This window comes from Talpa occidentalis, unplaced genomic scaffold, assembly GCF_014898055.3.
Source record: "Talpa occidentalis isolate TD23 unplaced genomic scaffold, MPIMG_talOcc4v2.1 talOcc4.14, whole genome shotgun sequence".
NCBI classification, from domain to species: Eukaryota; Metazoa; Chordata; class Mammalia; order Eulipotyphla; family Talpidae; genus Talpa; species Talpa occidentalis.
In genome coordinates, this window is record NW_023601433.1 from 63,539,972 (window position 1) to 63,556,002 (window position 16,031).

Here is a 16,031-nt window from a genome sequence, read left to right on the forward strand (position 1 = left end):
TTCTAATTTCAGTTTAAAGTATTTTTAGGTACCTTCTTTATGTAAATACCCAGTCATACCATCTACAATACTGCATTAATAATGATCTACTTACAGTTCCGCAAATATGTATTATACACCTATTTCATGAAGCCTTTATATTGTTGTTGCAGTTGCTTGAGAAACACCTTTATTGTTCACAAGATTGTCTCCTCATCCATCAAGACACTACATCTATCAATGATCCTTATATGATCTATCAATGATCCTTACTATATAGAGTTTACCCTTGATTTCATCCAATAAACTTAGACATACATTCTTTTTACTATGCTTTGTGCATGAAACATTGCTAAAATGGAAGTATTATCATTTTTTTTTTTTACATCACCAAAGGAACCATTAAAACAACTGGCATCCCATATTATTATTCCACACCCTAGCATAAAGTCAATGTTTGATAAACACTGGTCAAATGAAAGAAGTTTGATTTCAGACATGATGAATCTAGTAGGATACTCAGCTGAAACAGGTTACTAGAGATATGAGGTGGGCATTTGGGGAAAATGGGTAAGATTAGAAATACACACAACACAATTAAAAACATAAAGGTAAACTGAGTAAGTATAAGATACCCATAAAATAAAAAGCATACAGCACCAGGGACTGAAATTTCTGGAAAATAAAAGCTGAAGAAAGGAGCAGAACAAATAAGGACAGAAATAAAATTATCAAAATAAATGAAAAGGAATTGTGAGACATTATAGAAAGACTAGTACAGTGATTTATCAGAAAAGAAAGGGAGAGGGTTACAATGAACTTACAGAAGAGTTTTGTAAAAGGTCAAGTGTCAGACATCACTCAGATCAAAGAAAATAAAACTCAGAAGAACTGAGTATTCTTCTGTTCATGAGAACATTACTGATAACTCTCTGCAGCCCAGAGCATCAGGAGTCAAAGTAAATTTGAAAATGGTTAACAAACAAGTGATGAGGAAAGAGAATTTGATTCCTTATTATCAACACGTGAGAGTTACATTTTGACAGTTAGAAATAGCATCACGAATAAAATTACTCATAGCAGGAAAAACAGTACTAAACTCAAACTAATAAAAGCTAGAAGAAGCATCTTCTTAAACAAACCTTTGTGAGTAACACAGAATACAGAAAAAGCAATACTCCAAATTTGTTTCCCCACATTGAATACTGATCCAAGACAGCATCTTTTAATTCTGATAAACTTCTGAATGACTTTTTTCTGGGGGGAAAAAGAATTAAGGATTAGTACCATGATGAGCTTACTACATTCATAAATGGGAGAAATTTACGTTGAATATTACATTAAGGTGTGTGTGTTTGTGTGTGTGTGTGTGTGTGCAGGGGATTTTTTTTTAAAGTGCCTCAAATTGTCAAATACAAATTTAGCTATTAAAAGCCAAAACTATTGCTGACAACTGTGACTATAAAACATATAAACCAGTAAGATAGAATGTTTACTTGGCAGAGAATCTCATCATCTTTCAGGTAAACTATCTGGGCATCAATAAATGCAATAATCATAGTGTTACTTAAAGAACAAAGTGGCTTTCTTCTAAGGGGAGTTTATGAACAAAGAAGACTTGACTTTTAAAGCCCAAAATTATTTAATAAGTGTGAGGATACAAAAGATAAGGTGCACGTCTGTGGCTTTTAAATTATTATAATGCTGTAATTTCAAATGCCACCTATAATTCTATCAACACAACTATCCTTATCTTTCATTTTGTAATAAAAAGTTTATATGCTTTAATGAAATTATATTTTAATTAAAATTATAGAAAGCACATTTGGGCAAATAAATAATAATTCAAATATATATTCTAGTAGAAATCTTTATATTCACTCAGGACATAGAAACATTATGCTAAAATGATTTTTCTTGTAATGATGAAAAAGCTTTTAATGTCCACAAAGTGTATTTTGATAGTTAATTTAGAAGTGAACAAGTATACAAACTTTTTTTTACATTTTAAAACACAATTCTTCAAGCATAATAAATCTAAGTACCTTTTCACAATATGAACAGACTTAAAATGGCAATGTGTCCACAAGAAGTATTTTAAATGTTCCAATGTTACTTACTGAATTAATGCATGAAATCGCTCAAAGCCAAGCTCTTCGACAGCCAAGGCAGCTATACATAAAAGACACTTTTCAGCACTACACATGGCAAATAAATGACACAAGATACACACAGCAGGCTGTAAATACTTTCAAGCAATCAAAATTTTCCCTATTTCCTTACTCCCTTAAAATTCTGGTTTTTTTTTTAATTTTACTTTTACATAAATTTGTATTTCAAGATCTTGGTTACCATGATTATAACTAAAATGGATATAATACTGAGAATGTAGAGGGGTGATAAATAAAAAAGTACTTCTTTTCATTCAGTTAGTCTAGATAATTTATAAAATATGAGCAATTGACATTCACAGTGCTTCACACATCATTGTAATGTGTCCTGCACTTTTAAATAATCTTTTAGTGCACAGATCCAATCTGTGTAAAATCTAATCTTCCTTCTTTATAATAAAATATCTTTAGTTTTAATTCTTAATTATAAACAAATGTGTATAAGAAGGCATAGCATTTTAAAACTACACAGGTTCAACAACAGCTTTAAGTTTGTTTCCTCATTTCTTTGTGTAACTTTTGTAACAAACTGTTAATACAGTACAGTTACAAATTTTTTTTTAAAATGAAAGAAAGCATTTAAATCAAAGGTTGTATCTATTCAGCACTTATACTAAGTGCCAGGAACCTTTCTAAATGTTCTGTATGTCTTACCTCATTTAATCTTCACAACAACCTACTCTCCCTATTTTACAGAAGAAACTGAGGAACAGAAAAGAATCCTCCCAACAGCACAGGGCAATAAAGAGCAGAGATGAGATTTCAATCCAAATAATCTTGACTACACCAAGATAGTCTTTAAGATGCCATATACTAATCAAAATGCCTCCTCAGATTTGTCACAATGAACAACTTCGTATGTATTTTATAAAGAAAATGTTAGCTCTTTCAAATATACTCACTAGAGATCTAAATGATTATATAAATCATTTATCATCATATAAATATTTTTATTTATAATTAAAAATGCCAATTACATTAATTTTTCGAAGTCTGGTTTTAATTTTCAAATGTTTGAAATTACTTCCTAAATTTTGTTCACATGAATTTAAAGAATCTTCTGTGGAAACAAACTGAAATTGAACCTGAGTATTCACTACTGCAAACAATCGTGCTTTACCGATAAGCCAAAACCATACACACCACACAAGCCAATGAAATAAATGTTTGTACAGAATGTAATAGTGATGGGGAGGGGGGTAATTCTTCACATTTAAAATTTCAGGAAAAAATAAAATTTCTACCTAACCTTTTCAAAATTGTACTAATTATTCTGCAGTGCTTGAATATCTAAACAATTTTACTATGTATACATTATGAGAGTAGACAAAGATAGTAATTTAGAGAAAAAAGGCAAGCAAAACAAAAAGCTTAGCAGGCAGATGGTAGAAAATATAAAACACAAGAAAAAGAACATAGCTGGGAATAAAGGAAAGAACAGGTAAAATAGATTGTTATATGGTGTAAAAATTTTAATATAAGTTCATTTGTCAACATCTAAGGAAAATTCTCAAATTTTCAGTTAACAAAACTTTCCAAATTTATATACTTAAAAAAAGATTTGAAATATGATTTTATGATTTTAATTTAGTAGTTAAAAAATTACTAAAACATGTTTTGGAGGATTCAATATAGTATGTTCACCTAAATCAGTTGCTGAAGTTACCATTAGTACATTATGAGACCATTAAACTTAGAGCAATTTAACTTATAATTACAGGTATATACTGCATATTCATGTGATCACACAGCATACTATCTTAACACTAATGAAAAAATACAAAAAAGATTTTACTATCTTACAAAGAATGGCTTTTAGCACATTTTAAAAAATAACTTAGTTCAACTATTCTTCTCCCAAAATATTATTACTCTAAATGAAACTGTTCAGCATGTTTGCTGCAACCCAGTAAAATCTGGAAAATATTCTAAATCCATTATTAATGACATCTTTATCACTTTTGAATACTTTCCCCTTGTTTTCTTCAATCTTCATTATTAACTCTATATATGTTAAATTCTTTTTGAAAGGCTATGTTTGAAAGGCCTGAAAAGGAAACTTCATTCAGCTGCCTGGATTAAAAAATATTTCCTTGCAAATTTATTACTATTAGAATTTGCCACTGTAACTACTCAGGTAGTAGAAGAGCGAAGACACTGAATTCAGAGACATTTTAGCTCTCAGAGGCAAATGCCCCACAGCTAATCATACATAAAAGCCAGTGTATATCACAAGCAACTGAAATTTACTTTGTAGAAATCAATTAAAAAATTTCTGTAAAGATGACTTAACAAAATATACAATAGGTAGACTAAGCGCACCTATATTATTCAGCATAAAGCATTTGGAACTACCAATCATCAAAACCTAACAAGGTAATTCTTATAATGGAAAAACAGAAAAGCAATTGTTTGGGGGGGGAGATCATATATTTTTAAAAAAAAATTTATTTATTTATTCATACAAGAACTGAGTGTAGGCCAGCGGTGCAAGGCATTACATTTAATTAGAAACTTTTATTATTTTTAAGCTATTTTATTTATATATATATTTTTATATTATTGTTCATTTTTATACAATGTTTGCTTTCTCCTCTCAAGTGTAATTCCCATAGAATTCCCACCACCAATTCTCCCAGGCACCATGTTTTGTTTTTAATCCCTTTAATATTCCTTTACAGCTTGGTTCCACTCCTTTTGGTTGCTGATACCATAAAAATTACACCTTTATACAACGTGTGTCCAAAAGCTTAATAATTCTCTAATTGCATTAATTAGTTTCTAAAATTTGATAGAAAACAAAATTTAGAGCTGCAAACTGAAATTACAATACTAGCTTTTAGACTAATGATTTTTTAAAATGTGTCTTTTAAATTATATACCAAATAAAAATTAGAGTTACAAACCATTCATTACAAACCACTGGTTTTTATAATTACCCAAAAGCAACTCTTTAGCTGCTGTATCAGCAAAAGTTTCCATTTTACTAGTTCAATCTGGCAGGTTTTAGGTGAATTACCTAAGAATTTTCAAAGGCTAAAGATAGAATGTGTAGTTTTTATGAACTCCTTATTTTAAAGAGAAATATTCAAAGTTTGAACAAATTAAATGAAGGTATAATTAAAACTATCTTTAAAAAGTTCAAGGAAAAAAGAAGTAACATAATAAATAACAATATCCCATCTTTGCTTAAGGGAAAACTAAGACCATTTAAAATATTTTCTACCAAAAAACCCTCCTTTTTCCAATAACAAAAAAAATTGGTGTATATGAAATTACAGTACATAGTAAAATGTTCTTTAAACTTTATAAATGAGAGCTTTGCAATAAAGCAGAAGTTAACTAGAATTTTAAAAAAATTTGAGATGCATCTTTTTCTCAAAATAAAATACAATCTCTAGTAATTAAAATAATCAAAAGGGAAATTAAAAGTAGTAAAGCTCATGAATTAAGCTTAGGTTTAAAAGAGACATGTTACAAAAATTAAAGATTTTTTCTTAAAAATTTTTAAGTTTTAGAAAAAGAAAGGTACAAGAAATAACTTCAGGAAATAAAAATATATCTTACAAGAATGTTCCACTTGGCAGCTAGACTCTGCAGGACTCCCAGAAATACTAGCAGTTTCTTCAGTTGTCTTTCCTTTTAACCATGAAACCAAGCAGTATGATCCAGAGTTGTCACAACAAGCACTTTCTAAAATATCACATAAGGTATGACAAAGGAGTTCCTTCCGCTCTTCCTCTAAAAATAACCAAAGTATAAATTATATTGGAAAAAAAAAATACTGTCATGAACAACATTAAGAATGTGTTAATTACTAATGAAAGTCAAATTTTTTAAGTGTGTGTTGGGGGGGAGAGAAATCCATAAAATCCAGGTTTTAAGTTATATTTTACAAAAACAATATGCCTAAGGGTTAAAAAAATCACCACTATTAAATAACTGCCAGTAATTAGGGAAAAATATCCTGAAAAATACAGAATTAAAAGTGAGAAAGAATTTGCTACCTGATACTGATTTCCTGGTTCTTAAACTGCAAACAGAGAATTTAAGTCTTAACATTTCCTTTATTGCAGGATCAGGTACAATGTAAGGTCCAGAAGAGACATCTATTTTTTCCCTGTTTCTAAATTAATCAAATGTCTCTGATCTTGTCCTTTGGGGTAAGGACAATGAGATAACACAGCACATCAGCACATATAATACCAAATCCTTTACATCCGCAGGGGCCACTGTGATTATGCAACATAATGCAAAAGCTACAGATACTGTACTCCAGAGACTGGAGCATTAGACTTTAAAATAACACCCACGCACAGACAATTTCTTCCGAATGCACTCTCCCTTTTTCAAGTAGTATTATCCTCCAGGTGCAGTAACACTTTCTGAAACTTTCAGACAAAGGAGATAAGATGTATACACAGCCTGTGTAAAAAAGGGGGTGGTTTTTGTTTCTTTTTACAGGCTAAAACTTCTTTAAAGACAGGAACTGTGCCATTCACTTTATAAGCACCACTGCATTTGTGACATTTACAACAATATGTAGAAATGTCATCAAGGTGAATATATTTCTGTGCAAGAAATATTTTAAATTTCCTTAATAAGCCACTCATGTTAATTGTATGTCCTGAACAGAATCACAGTTCTAATAAAATCTGACATTTCAGCTCTTAATACAAAATATATTTACCAGTTACATTTTATCTCTGAAATTCAAAGATCAGTAGTAGATTCTATGGGCATGATTTGGAGTGGAAGCTGTTTTGCCCTTATATACAAAACTGGGATTATAATATAGCCTACTTTCTTCTAGAAGTTATTGTGAGGTTCATTGTGAGGTTATAATTGTTTAAGGGAAAGAAAGATCTTTGCAAATTGTCAACTGGAATGCACACATTTGTTATTAGGAAGTACCATACACTCTCTCTCCTAACTGTACTGCAGAAATGATGACAGCTTCTTTAGAAATTTAGAATGGTTTGTGGTATTATTTGTATTGTGTAAGGCATCACACCAAAAGATAAAGGAATAAAGATAATTCTGAGTTCTTGCTCAGAACATAGTAAGACAAAACAAACATAAATGACTATTCCCTTTGTTATGCAATCATTTAATATAGTTCAGGCAAATGAACTATTAAGTATTAACTATTAACTATGAACTATTAAGTATTAGCAAGAGACCAAAGGTTTTACTCCCTGTTATACCGTCTACCTCATACTTCTTAGGAAAAGCATATTTGGAGTCATTGTTCATGAAACTTTCTCAAACATATTAAAAATAAACCTCAAGAAAAATGTATCCCGGTGACAGTTTACTTTTTAAGATAGATAATTTCAATTTAAATATTGCCAGTGCTGCACTGATCATAAGAGAGGAAAAGTTTATAAAAGACAGCTATCATACCTGGGCAATCCCTCCAAGAAGACTTCTCAGAAGAAAACAGGAGCTTCTTCAAAAGAAATGCCTTTATACAGTTAAAGCATAATTATTAGAATGCATGATAACCATATCTTACATACCATTATTTTACTTTAAAATTGGAGAAAACTAAAAAAACTAAAAACTGTTTCTTTCTGTTCTTTTCAATAGTTTAATATAAAGATTTCAAATGGTTTCCATTCACATTCAACAGTAACTGAATAATTTTTCACTCAGAATATACTATTATAAGCTTGATTTTAGATCCACAAAATTAGTCTTCTTTCATATTATGTATTTTCTGGCAAATTAAAGAATTGGTTCAAAATAGCAGCCACCTAACTGGAAAATTAAAGAAACTTATTGCTCTGTTTAATAAGTCACTTCATTGGAACAAGTCTACATTTCTTAGATTTCATGAAAGAAAAGAAATCTAAACACAAAAATCTGCTCTATAAACTCTAATTTGTGATACAGGAATACCACAATGATTTACCACCCCTAACCTCCTTGTTTAACTCAAAAAGCTTTAAGAATCAAATAAAATTGATGCCTAACCTCTCCTTAAGTTAGTCAACTGTGTTACACTGGTAACTTGATAGAAAACAGTTCAGTGTAGCACAGTGTTTCCTCCTCACAGTGTAGTTCAAGGGCTAGTTGCACCCTAGTCACCTGACATTTTATTTAAAATGCACATTCTTAGGTTTCACTTACTGTATCTGAATCTCAAGAAGGGGCAGATCTAAGAAAAAGAGAATAGTATAGTGCTTCTTACTCACCTATGTTTGAAAGCAGTTGTGAAAACTGCTTTTAGGCAGATAAATCTAGATTTGCATCTTGGTTGCACTACTTTACTAACTGAAAATAATCAGTAACATAAGTGCTTCTACATTACAAAATTTGGAAAAGTGAGGTGGGACACTCAGTATTTCACCACTACAACAATCACAGGTAGTATTTTTAATATTCTTCCATCTAGTTTTTCTTCCATGCTGCTTTAAATTTTATTACATATGAGAAACGTGGGATGAGATTATTTTTCCATTTTTCTGTTTTCCCACAGAATTCATATCTGTAATTCTTTATTACTAATTTTCTATCAAGCTATCAAAATTTACTTAAACATTGTATCATGTTTAATTTACTCTGTTGTATATTAGGTTGTATGCATTTTTTTTTTTTTTTTTACTACTAGAAGTATTAAACTTCTCAAATATAATCTTACCCACATTAAGGATTTTTTTATTTTAGGAAAGATTCATAAAAGTACAATTACTGCATCCAACAATCTGCTTTATTATAATTCCAGTTATAAAGTAAAATTCCTTCTTAAAATTTGAAATACAAATTTGTACAAAAAAGCAATGTGAGCATTTCAGCATCATCCTATCTTTACATGACTGGCAGTTATTTTGTATTTAGATTAGAAAGTTATCAAAAGAATAGTTTTATTTTTATTTGTACTTTCCTGGATTTCTAGTGAGGTTGAACACCTTGACTCTTTGGTTCCAGCATCAATCCAACAGTTATTGAATATACATAATCATTTCACTACTGGGGCCATAATGTTTTTCTAACCAATTTATAGGAGTTCTTCATATAACAGACAATATCAATTTACTGCTCAGTGTCACTGCAAATACTTTCTGAACTTGGAAGTCATCTTTTCTCTTAAAGGACTAACACATACTTTTAGTTTTCCTGTGGTTAAATATTATGTGGCACATGGTATGAGATGACCTAAGTTCATTTTCCCCCTAAATAGCCAATCAGTCATACAACGGCATTTATTAAACTTCACCTTCATCTACCATTGATTGCTCCCTTTTAATCATGGTAAGTGACAAATTCTTGGTAAATTGTTGTATGTAATGTGCTATACTAATTTATCTACTTGGTTACATAATATGCCTATTTCTGTAGCAAAGGCATAATGTTCTAATTTTTATAGATTAAAAACATTTTAATACCTGGATTTGCTCATTTCCTACATTACTCTTAATGATTTAGTCTTCACTTTTACATTAAAATATCACTATAAACAAAAGTCTTCTTGAAATATTTAAGTAAATATTAAACTCAAGTTCAGATAACAAGGTTACTACTGGCCATCAAAATTTGCCTCAGTTACAGAGCATAACAGCTCTAATTACTGACTTACAATTTTATTTTTTATATTCAATACCTATAGACAAGGTTCAAATAAAACAATTTTATTTTTATAGTTCAATTAATGTAAAAAAATCAACTTTACTATTTTAAAAAATAGAGTAATTATCTACAAAGAATGTATTTTGGAATCAACCCTGAAAGGAAGGTTTTTCTCCTTCAGAGACACACATTTTGAATTTAATAATATAAATATATGAGTATGAAATTTGAGAGATAAATTTACTTTGAGCTGACAGTTCACAAATGTATTCTTTATGCCCAATGTATAATAAATATCAAATTAAATACGTGTAATTTTCAAAAGGTGCTGATTAAGACAAATATAATTCCAGTTTATTTTCTTAACACTCCTGAAGTTACAATGCTGTTCAGACACTGTCCTATAGTGAAGTGAAAATTTAATTACTGATTTTAACAATGCAAGAGTTTACAGCAAATCAGTCTTAGAAAGTCAAACAATGTAACACATAAAGAGTCAAAATCATGTACACATATTTAGATCAACTCTATCTTTTGGGCAAAAGGAAAAGTTTTTACTTTCGAAATTCAATTCTAGTTGCTACCAATTTTATATAAAATACAAAAACTACAGCCTAAAGTAGTATTTACTGTAACTTATTTTAAAAATTTATGAAATTTTGTCATGAAAATATCAACTCATTTTTAACTCATTAGGAAAACCATTTTTGTAGACAGAACAAATGAAAATACCATTATTTTCAAACAAATGAAAATAATAACCATTTCATGTATGTATCTACAGTATAAAATATTACTTAACAATATTTTATTAGAAAGATGTCATGATCATTATTTCCTAATTTTCCGAAAGGCAGGAAACACCTATTATGTTTCCTTAAAAATGAAAAAAAGGTAAGAAATGTTTGAAATGTCCTTCTAAGGAATTGGTAAAGTAGTCTATGTTACCTGAACAGGTGCAATAACAGCACAGGGGCCACCTTCAAACTGTTCTAATGCAGATCCCTCTGATTCACTAAACACAAACCCTAAAAATGAAAGCAAGCAGCAAAGATTAAAAATATAATTCAAGTAGCAGCTATATAATTTTTAATGTATTTAATGTATAAATTTTAATGTATTAAATTATTCTGAGAAAGGTCACTAAAACACAATAGCAAAACTACTCCAAGTCAGTCAGTTGCAGTGGTTCTTTACTTTTAGGGGGACAAAGGAACCCTCTGAAAAAAGATACAAAACTAACTCCCCCTCTGCAATTCTATGGGAATATAACCAAAATGAAAGTGAATACATTGTACAAAGATGAAAAATGATGTAAGAATTATATAAAAACAAAACAAAACAAAACAAAAAACCGTTCCCCAAAATCCCCAGCCAGGGAGATACCCACATGGCATTGGCAGGCCCCTCCTATCTCACCCGCTACTTCCCTCAGCAGTGTATTTCAGTTGATCTGCCTGTTCTGTTCCCCGCTCTGTCTCTGGTGAATGCTCTCACCCCCCGCACCTCTGGCCAACACCCTAATTCTTCTATGCATAAATAAATATTTAAAAAAAAAACCCTAACTCCCCCTCATAAGTGTACATGAACACACACACACACACGTATACACAATTTTACACCCAGGGACCCCTTAAAGAAGGACTACAAAATAAAGTATGAAATTTACCAAGACAATATTATATTTGCCTTTCCAAAAAGTATTTTTTAAAATTTCAATATTTTATTTTTTTACAAGTTAATGACCATATGGCTACATAATGAGATAATGAATGTACTCACATTTGCTCTACTTTAGTTTAAATATTCCCCAAACAGTACTGACTGAGAGCAACTAGAAGTTCCTGCAAAAATCACAGGGTCAAGGGTAAGGAGAGTGTCTAACTTTCCGGAAATCATTTCACCTCTCAAGGCCTCAGTATATATATATATATTTTTAAAGATTTATTTATTTATGTATACAAGAGCTGTGGGGCAGGCCAGATATGCGGGGGGTGAGAGGATTCACAAGAGACAGAGTGGGGAGCAGAACAGGCAGACTGCGTGAAATACACTGCTGAGGGGAGCAGCGGGTGAGACAGGAGAGGTCTGCTACACCATGTGGATAGCTTCCTGGCTGGCCGGGGATCGAACTCGTACTGCAGAGGCTGCAGATTGCTTCGTAGTGTGGTGCTTAACCCTTGTGCCACTAGGGAGGCCCAGTATACTTATCTTTAAAAAGATCACTTCCAGGTCTAACATACAAGGAACCTGTAAAGTTTCATTAATGATCATAATTCAGTTATTCATCTAACAAACCATTATTTAATGAACATCAGACACTGTATCAAGCAGCTGGAATAAATGCATCAATGATACAGTTCATGGTCTGCAGGGTCCAGCTAAGGACAGAGATACAAACAGATAATTACGAAAATAAAGTAGTAAGTTGAAGTTGTAACAGAAGTATAAAGGGAACAATTGTGGATAGAGAAAGGAGTAACTGATTCTGCCTGGGTCAATTGCTAACAGGTGACTTTGAAGCTGATTTTGAATCAGAATTTTTCCAGAGAGGCAAGACTGGAAGAATGACCTTCAGATAAAGAAAACATGATTACTGAAGGGAAAGGGTATGGTAAGAACAGGACAAGTCTATGGATTAGAAGGAAATTTAACAGTAACAGAAGGAAAGTATGGGGCCAAGATGGGGAGATTGCAAATGGGTGGGGAAGTGACAAGAGGTTAACACTGGGAAGGAGGAGACCATGGTTCCAGTCACACTATAAGCAATATTAAGTAGCAATATAATTAAACTGCCCCCGCTTTTTAATGGGGGTCAGAATGATAAAGTGGCTGTTTTAATAGCCCCACAGAGATGATGCTGATCAAATATAAGCAACATTAGTGTGAAAAGTAAAAATTATACCCAAATGTTATTTCTAAGGTAAAAAGTAAGATTTGATGATTACATCATGCTAGTGGGGTCAAAGTGTAGTACAAAAGAAATTAAGAGCTGACTCTGAAGTTTCTAACTTGAGACATCAGAAAGCAGTTGAGTGCCTCCCTGGTGGAGCAAGGGGTTAAGTCTCAGCACTATGAAGCTATCGCCAGCCACTGCAGCACAAGTTCAATTCATGGCCAGGGAGGTGACCCACATGGCTCAGCAGACCTCTCCTGTCTCGCCTGCTGCTCCCCTGAGCAGTGTATTTCAGTCGGTCTGCCTGTTCTGCTCCCCACCCTGTCCCTGGTGAATCCTCTCACTACCCACCCTGCACCTCTGGCCTGCATCCCAGTTCTTGTATGCATAAATAAAAATAAATCTAAGAAAAAAAAAAAAAAGAAAGCAGTTGCAATAACAAATAGTATACAGTATCTCATTCCATCCCATCCTCTCTAACTATCAATCTCTTTCAGACAGTATTAAAACATGCATCTCACATATTTAAGAGGAAAAACAAAAAGATCCTAATATTTCACCAAGTGTTCTCTGGTATCTAACCAAAGGAGTTGAAATCCCATGTCAACACAAAACCGGCAGATGGATGTTTACAGCAGTTAATTGCCAAAACTTGGAAAGAGCCATGATGTCCTTCAGTGAGTGGATGTATAAACAAACTGTGGTACATCCCCAATGGGACTCCATTTAGTTTTAAAAAGTAGTAAGTCGTCAAACCATGAAAGAACAGAAAGCTCCTTAAATGCATATTACTAAGAGAAAAAAGCCAATCTACAAAAGCTACAGATAGTCCAACTATAAGACAGTCTGGAAAAGGCAAAATTATGGAAAACTAAGAAAAGCAGTGGTTGCCAGGAGTTGGGGGTGGGGACTGAATAGGTGGAAGATGGGATTTCCTAGGCAGTAAACCTATTCTATATGAAACTGTCATGGTGGAGATAGGTCATTATATCTGTTAAAACCATAGCATGCACAACACCAAGCGTGAAACATAAAGTTAACTAGGAACTTTGGGTGAATTATGATAAGTAGATTCATCAATTGTAACAAATGTAGCACTCTGGTGGGGGACATTGATAATAGAGGAGACTATCATGGGGAGGGGGGCTGGGGTTGCATGTGAAATCTCTGTACCTTCCTTGAATAATGCATCCAAAATTGCCTACTAAACAGCAGTACTTAATAAAAAACAAAGAAGGTGGCTTCCCTGGTGGTGCAGGGTTTAAAGTCTCAGCACCATCAAGCTATCGCTAGCCACTGTGCTATGAGTTCCATCTCAGGCCAGGGAGCTAACGCACATGGTGCAGCAGACCTCTCCTGTCTCACCCACCAACTCTCCCCTCAGCAGTTTATCTCAGCAGATCTGCCTGTCTATTCCCCACTGTCTCTGGTGAATCCTCTCACTCACCCCGCACCTCAGGCCTGCACCTCAGTTCTTAGATGCATAAATAAAAATAAATCTTAAAAAAAAAAAAAGGTGCTGTGCATACCATGGCTTTTGACAGCTGTATAATGACCTAAATCCACCATCACAGTTTCATATTGAATAATTTCACTAAGAAATCCCATCTTCTACCTATTCAGTCTCCCACCCCCAACCCCGGACCTATCAATCCCACCTTCCCTCAGTTCACTCTTATTTTCATCTTCTACAATGCCCTTAGGCCCGTAGACAACATCAAGGTTTTTATCTGGGGCCTTGATATTTGCTATTCCTTCTGCATGAGATGTTCTCCCTCTCCCTACCACCCTCCCTATGGCTGCATCCTTCTCATTCTTAAGTACTTAGTTTAGTTGTATAAACTCAACACACTTCTCTAAGAGTAAATATTCCCTATCATCCCTTTGGCACAAACAGTACTTAAAATCTGTTATTATTTTTTGCTAGTTTACGGCTTGCTTTGTCCTAGTGGTCGCTTGCCTGTTCTATTGACTACTGTCGTCCAAGCATGTTACATGTAATGAATGCTCAATAAATGCTTTCTGAAATTTGGGGGAGTGGGAGGAGGATTTGTTTCTAAGATGCCAAGTTCAGTTCTAAAAATGTGAGGCAACCATTTAGCACTATCCAGAAGCAGAGAGATATGGGTCTGGAGTTGAGGGAAGGGGTTAGGACTGGAGACTGCAATTTGGATCATCATAAACATGGCAGTTAAAGTGAATGAAAACATGTAGGACAAAGATAATGAAGTTGGGAACTGAGACCACAGGCTGAGTCAGCAAAGGAGACTGACAAAGATTAGAAGAGAAAAACACACTGAGCTATGAGAAAGGAAGTCAGGAATCAGAGAGTAGCCATGTGTTACAAATGTTGCTGGTGTCATTGTGAATAATAAAAACAAAAATAAATGATACTTAGAACTTTGAGAAGAGCAGCCAAAATATAAAGGATTGAGGTTTGATTCAGAATAGGAGAGATAGTAAATGTAAACCATTTGCTAAACAAACCAACCATTTGCTACCCTTATTAATGGAAAGGCAGTTGGATAAAGAATCATTACTTTTACAGACTGAAGGGCAAGAGTTTAAAAAGGAAAAGTGATTAGTGTGGGAAAGAAGTTAAAATACTCCAACTCCTGAAAGAGCTGAGAAAGCGGGTGTAGTGATGATGGTGATATAGTGCACAAAGTGAGAGCCTCAAAATGTGGTGTAAAGAGCCCTGGTAGTCCTGGAGATCCTTTTCATGGCCCCAATACATATTAAAATAAACATTTTAATAGCACTAAGACATTATCTGCCTTCTCACTGTGTTGATATTCACAGTGGTAGAATAAAAGCAGAGTTGGTTAAACTGACAGTACATTAGCATAAGTCAAGGCAATAATGCCAAGTCGTACTAGCGGTCTTCATGCTAGTAGATTCCACCATATTCTCTCAAAACACAGAAAAAGCCAATTTAAGCAAAGCCCTTATTGATGCCATACCACCACTAATTTTATTAAAGCTTTACCTTAGATACATGTCCTTTTAAAAAATTGTGACAAGGGCCTCCCTGGTGCAAGGGGTGGGTTAAGTCGCAGCACTATGAAGCTATCCACTGCCAATGCAGCATGGCATGGTTCAATCCCCAGCCAGGGAGCTACCCACATGGTGCAGCAGACCTCTCCTGTCTCGCCTGCTGCTCCCCTCAGCAGTGTATTTCAGTGGATCTGCCTGTTCTGCTCCCCACTCTATCTCTGGTGAATCCTCTTACCCCCACCCCAACCTCTGCACCTCTGCCTACACCCCAGCTCTTGTATGCATAAATAAATCTTAAAAAATAAAATTTTACAATGCGACAAAATGGAAACTACCCATAAGGCATGTCAGCCTCATACCACAGTATGACGGTTGATAGCTATTTCAAGGAAAAACACATGTGTAATTTTCTGAAT

At 33.4% G+C, this 16,031-nt stretch overlaps 1 protein-coding gene across 3 annotated transcripts in view; it reads right to left on the reverse strand.

The window, feature by feature from the left end:
* The window catches only part of MINDY3 (MINDY lysine 48 deubiquitinase 3), an 81,278-nt gene that overhangs the window by 45,327 nt on the left and 19,920 nt on the right, over positions 1-16,031 (reverse strand). For 2 of the 3 annotated variants that reach the window (XM_037510665.2, XM_037510663.1), the window contains exons 2-6: positions 10,671-10,750; positions 7,557-7,617; positions 5,718-5,891; positions 2,100-2,151; positions 1,122-1,236 (exon numbers count right to left, since the gene is read on the reverse strand). In XM_037510665.2, the coding sequence (XP_037366562.1) occupies positions 1,122-1,178 (57 nt within the window). In that variant the 5' untranslated portion in view covers positions 1,179-1,236; positions 2,100-2,151; positions 5,718-5,891; positions 7,557-7,617; positions 10,671-10,750. Of the gene's footprint in view, positions 1-1,121; positions 1,237-2,099; positions 2,152-5,717; positions 5,892-7,556; positions 7,618-10,670; positions 10,751-16,031 lie in introns of those variants that run through there. The other variant, XM_054695105.1, reaches the window with a different exon arrangement.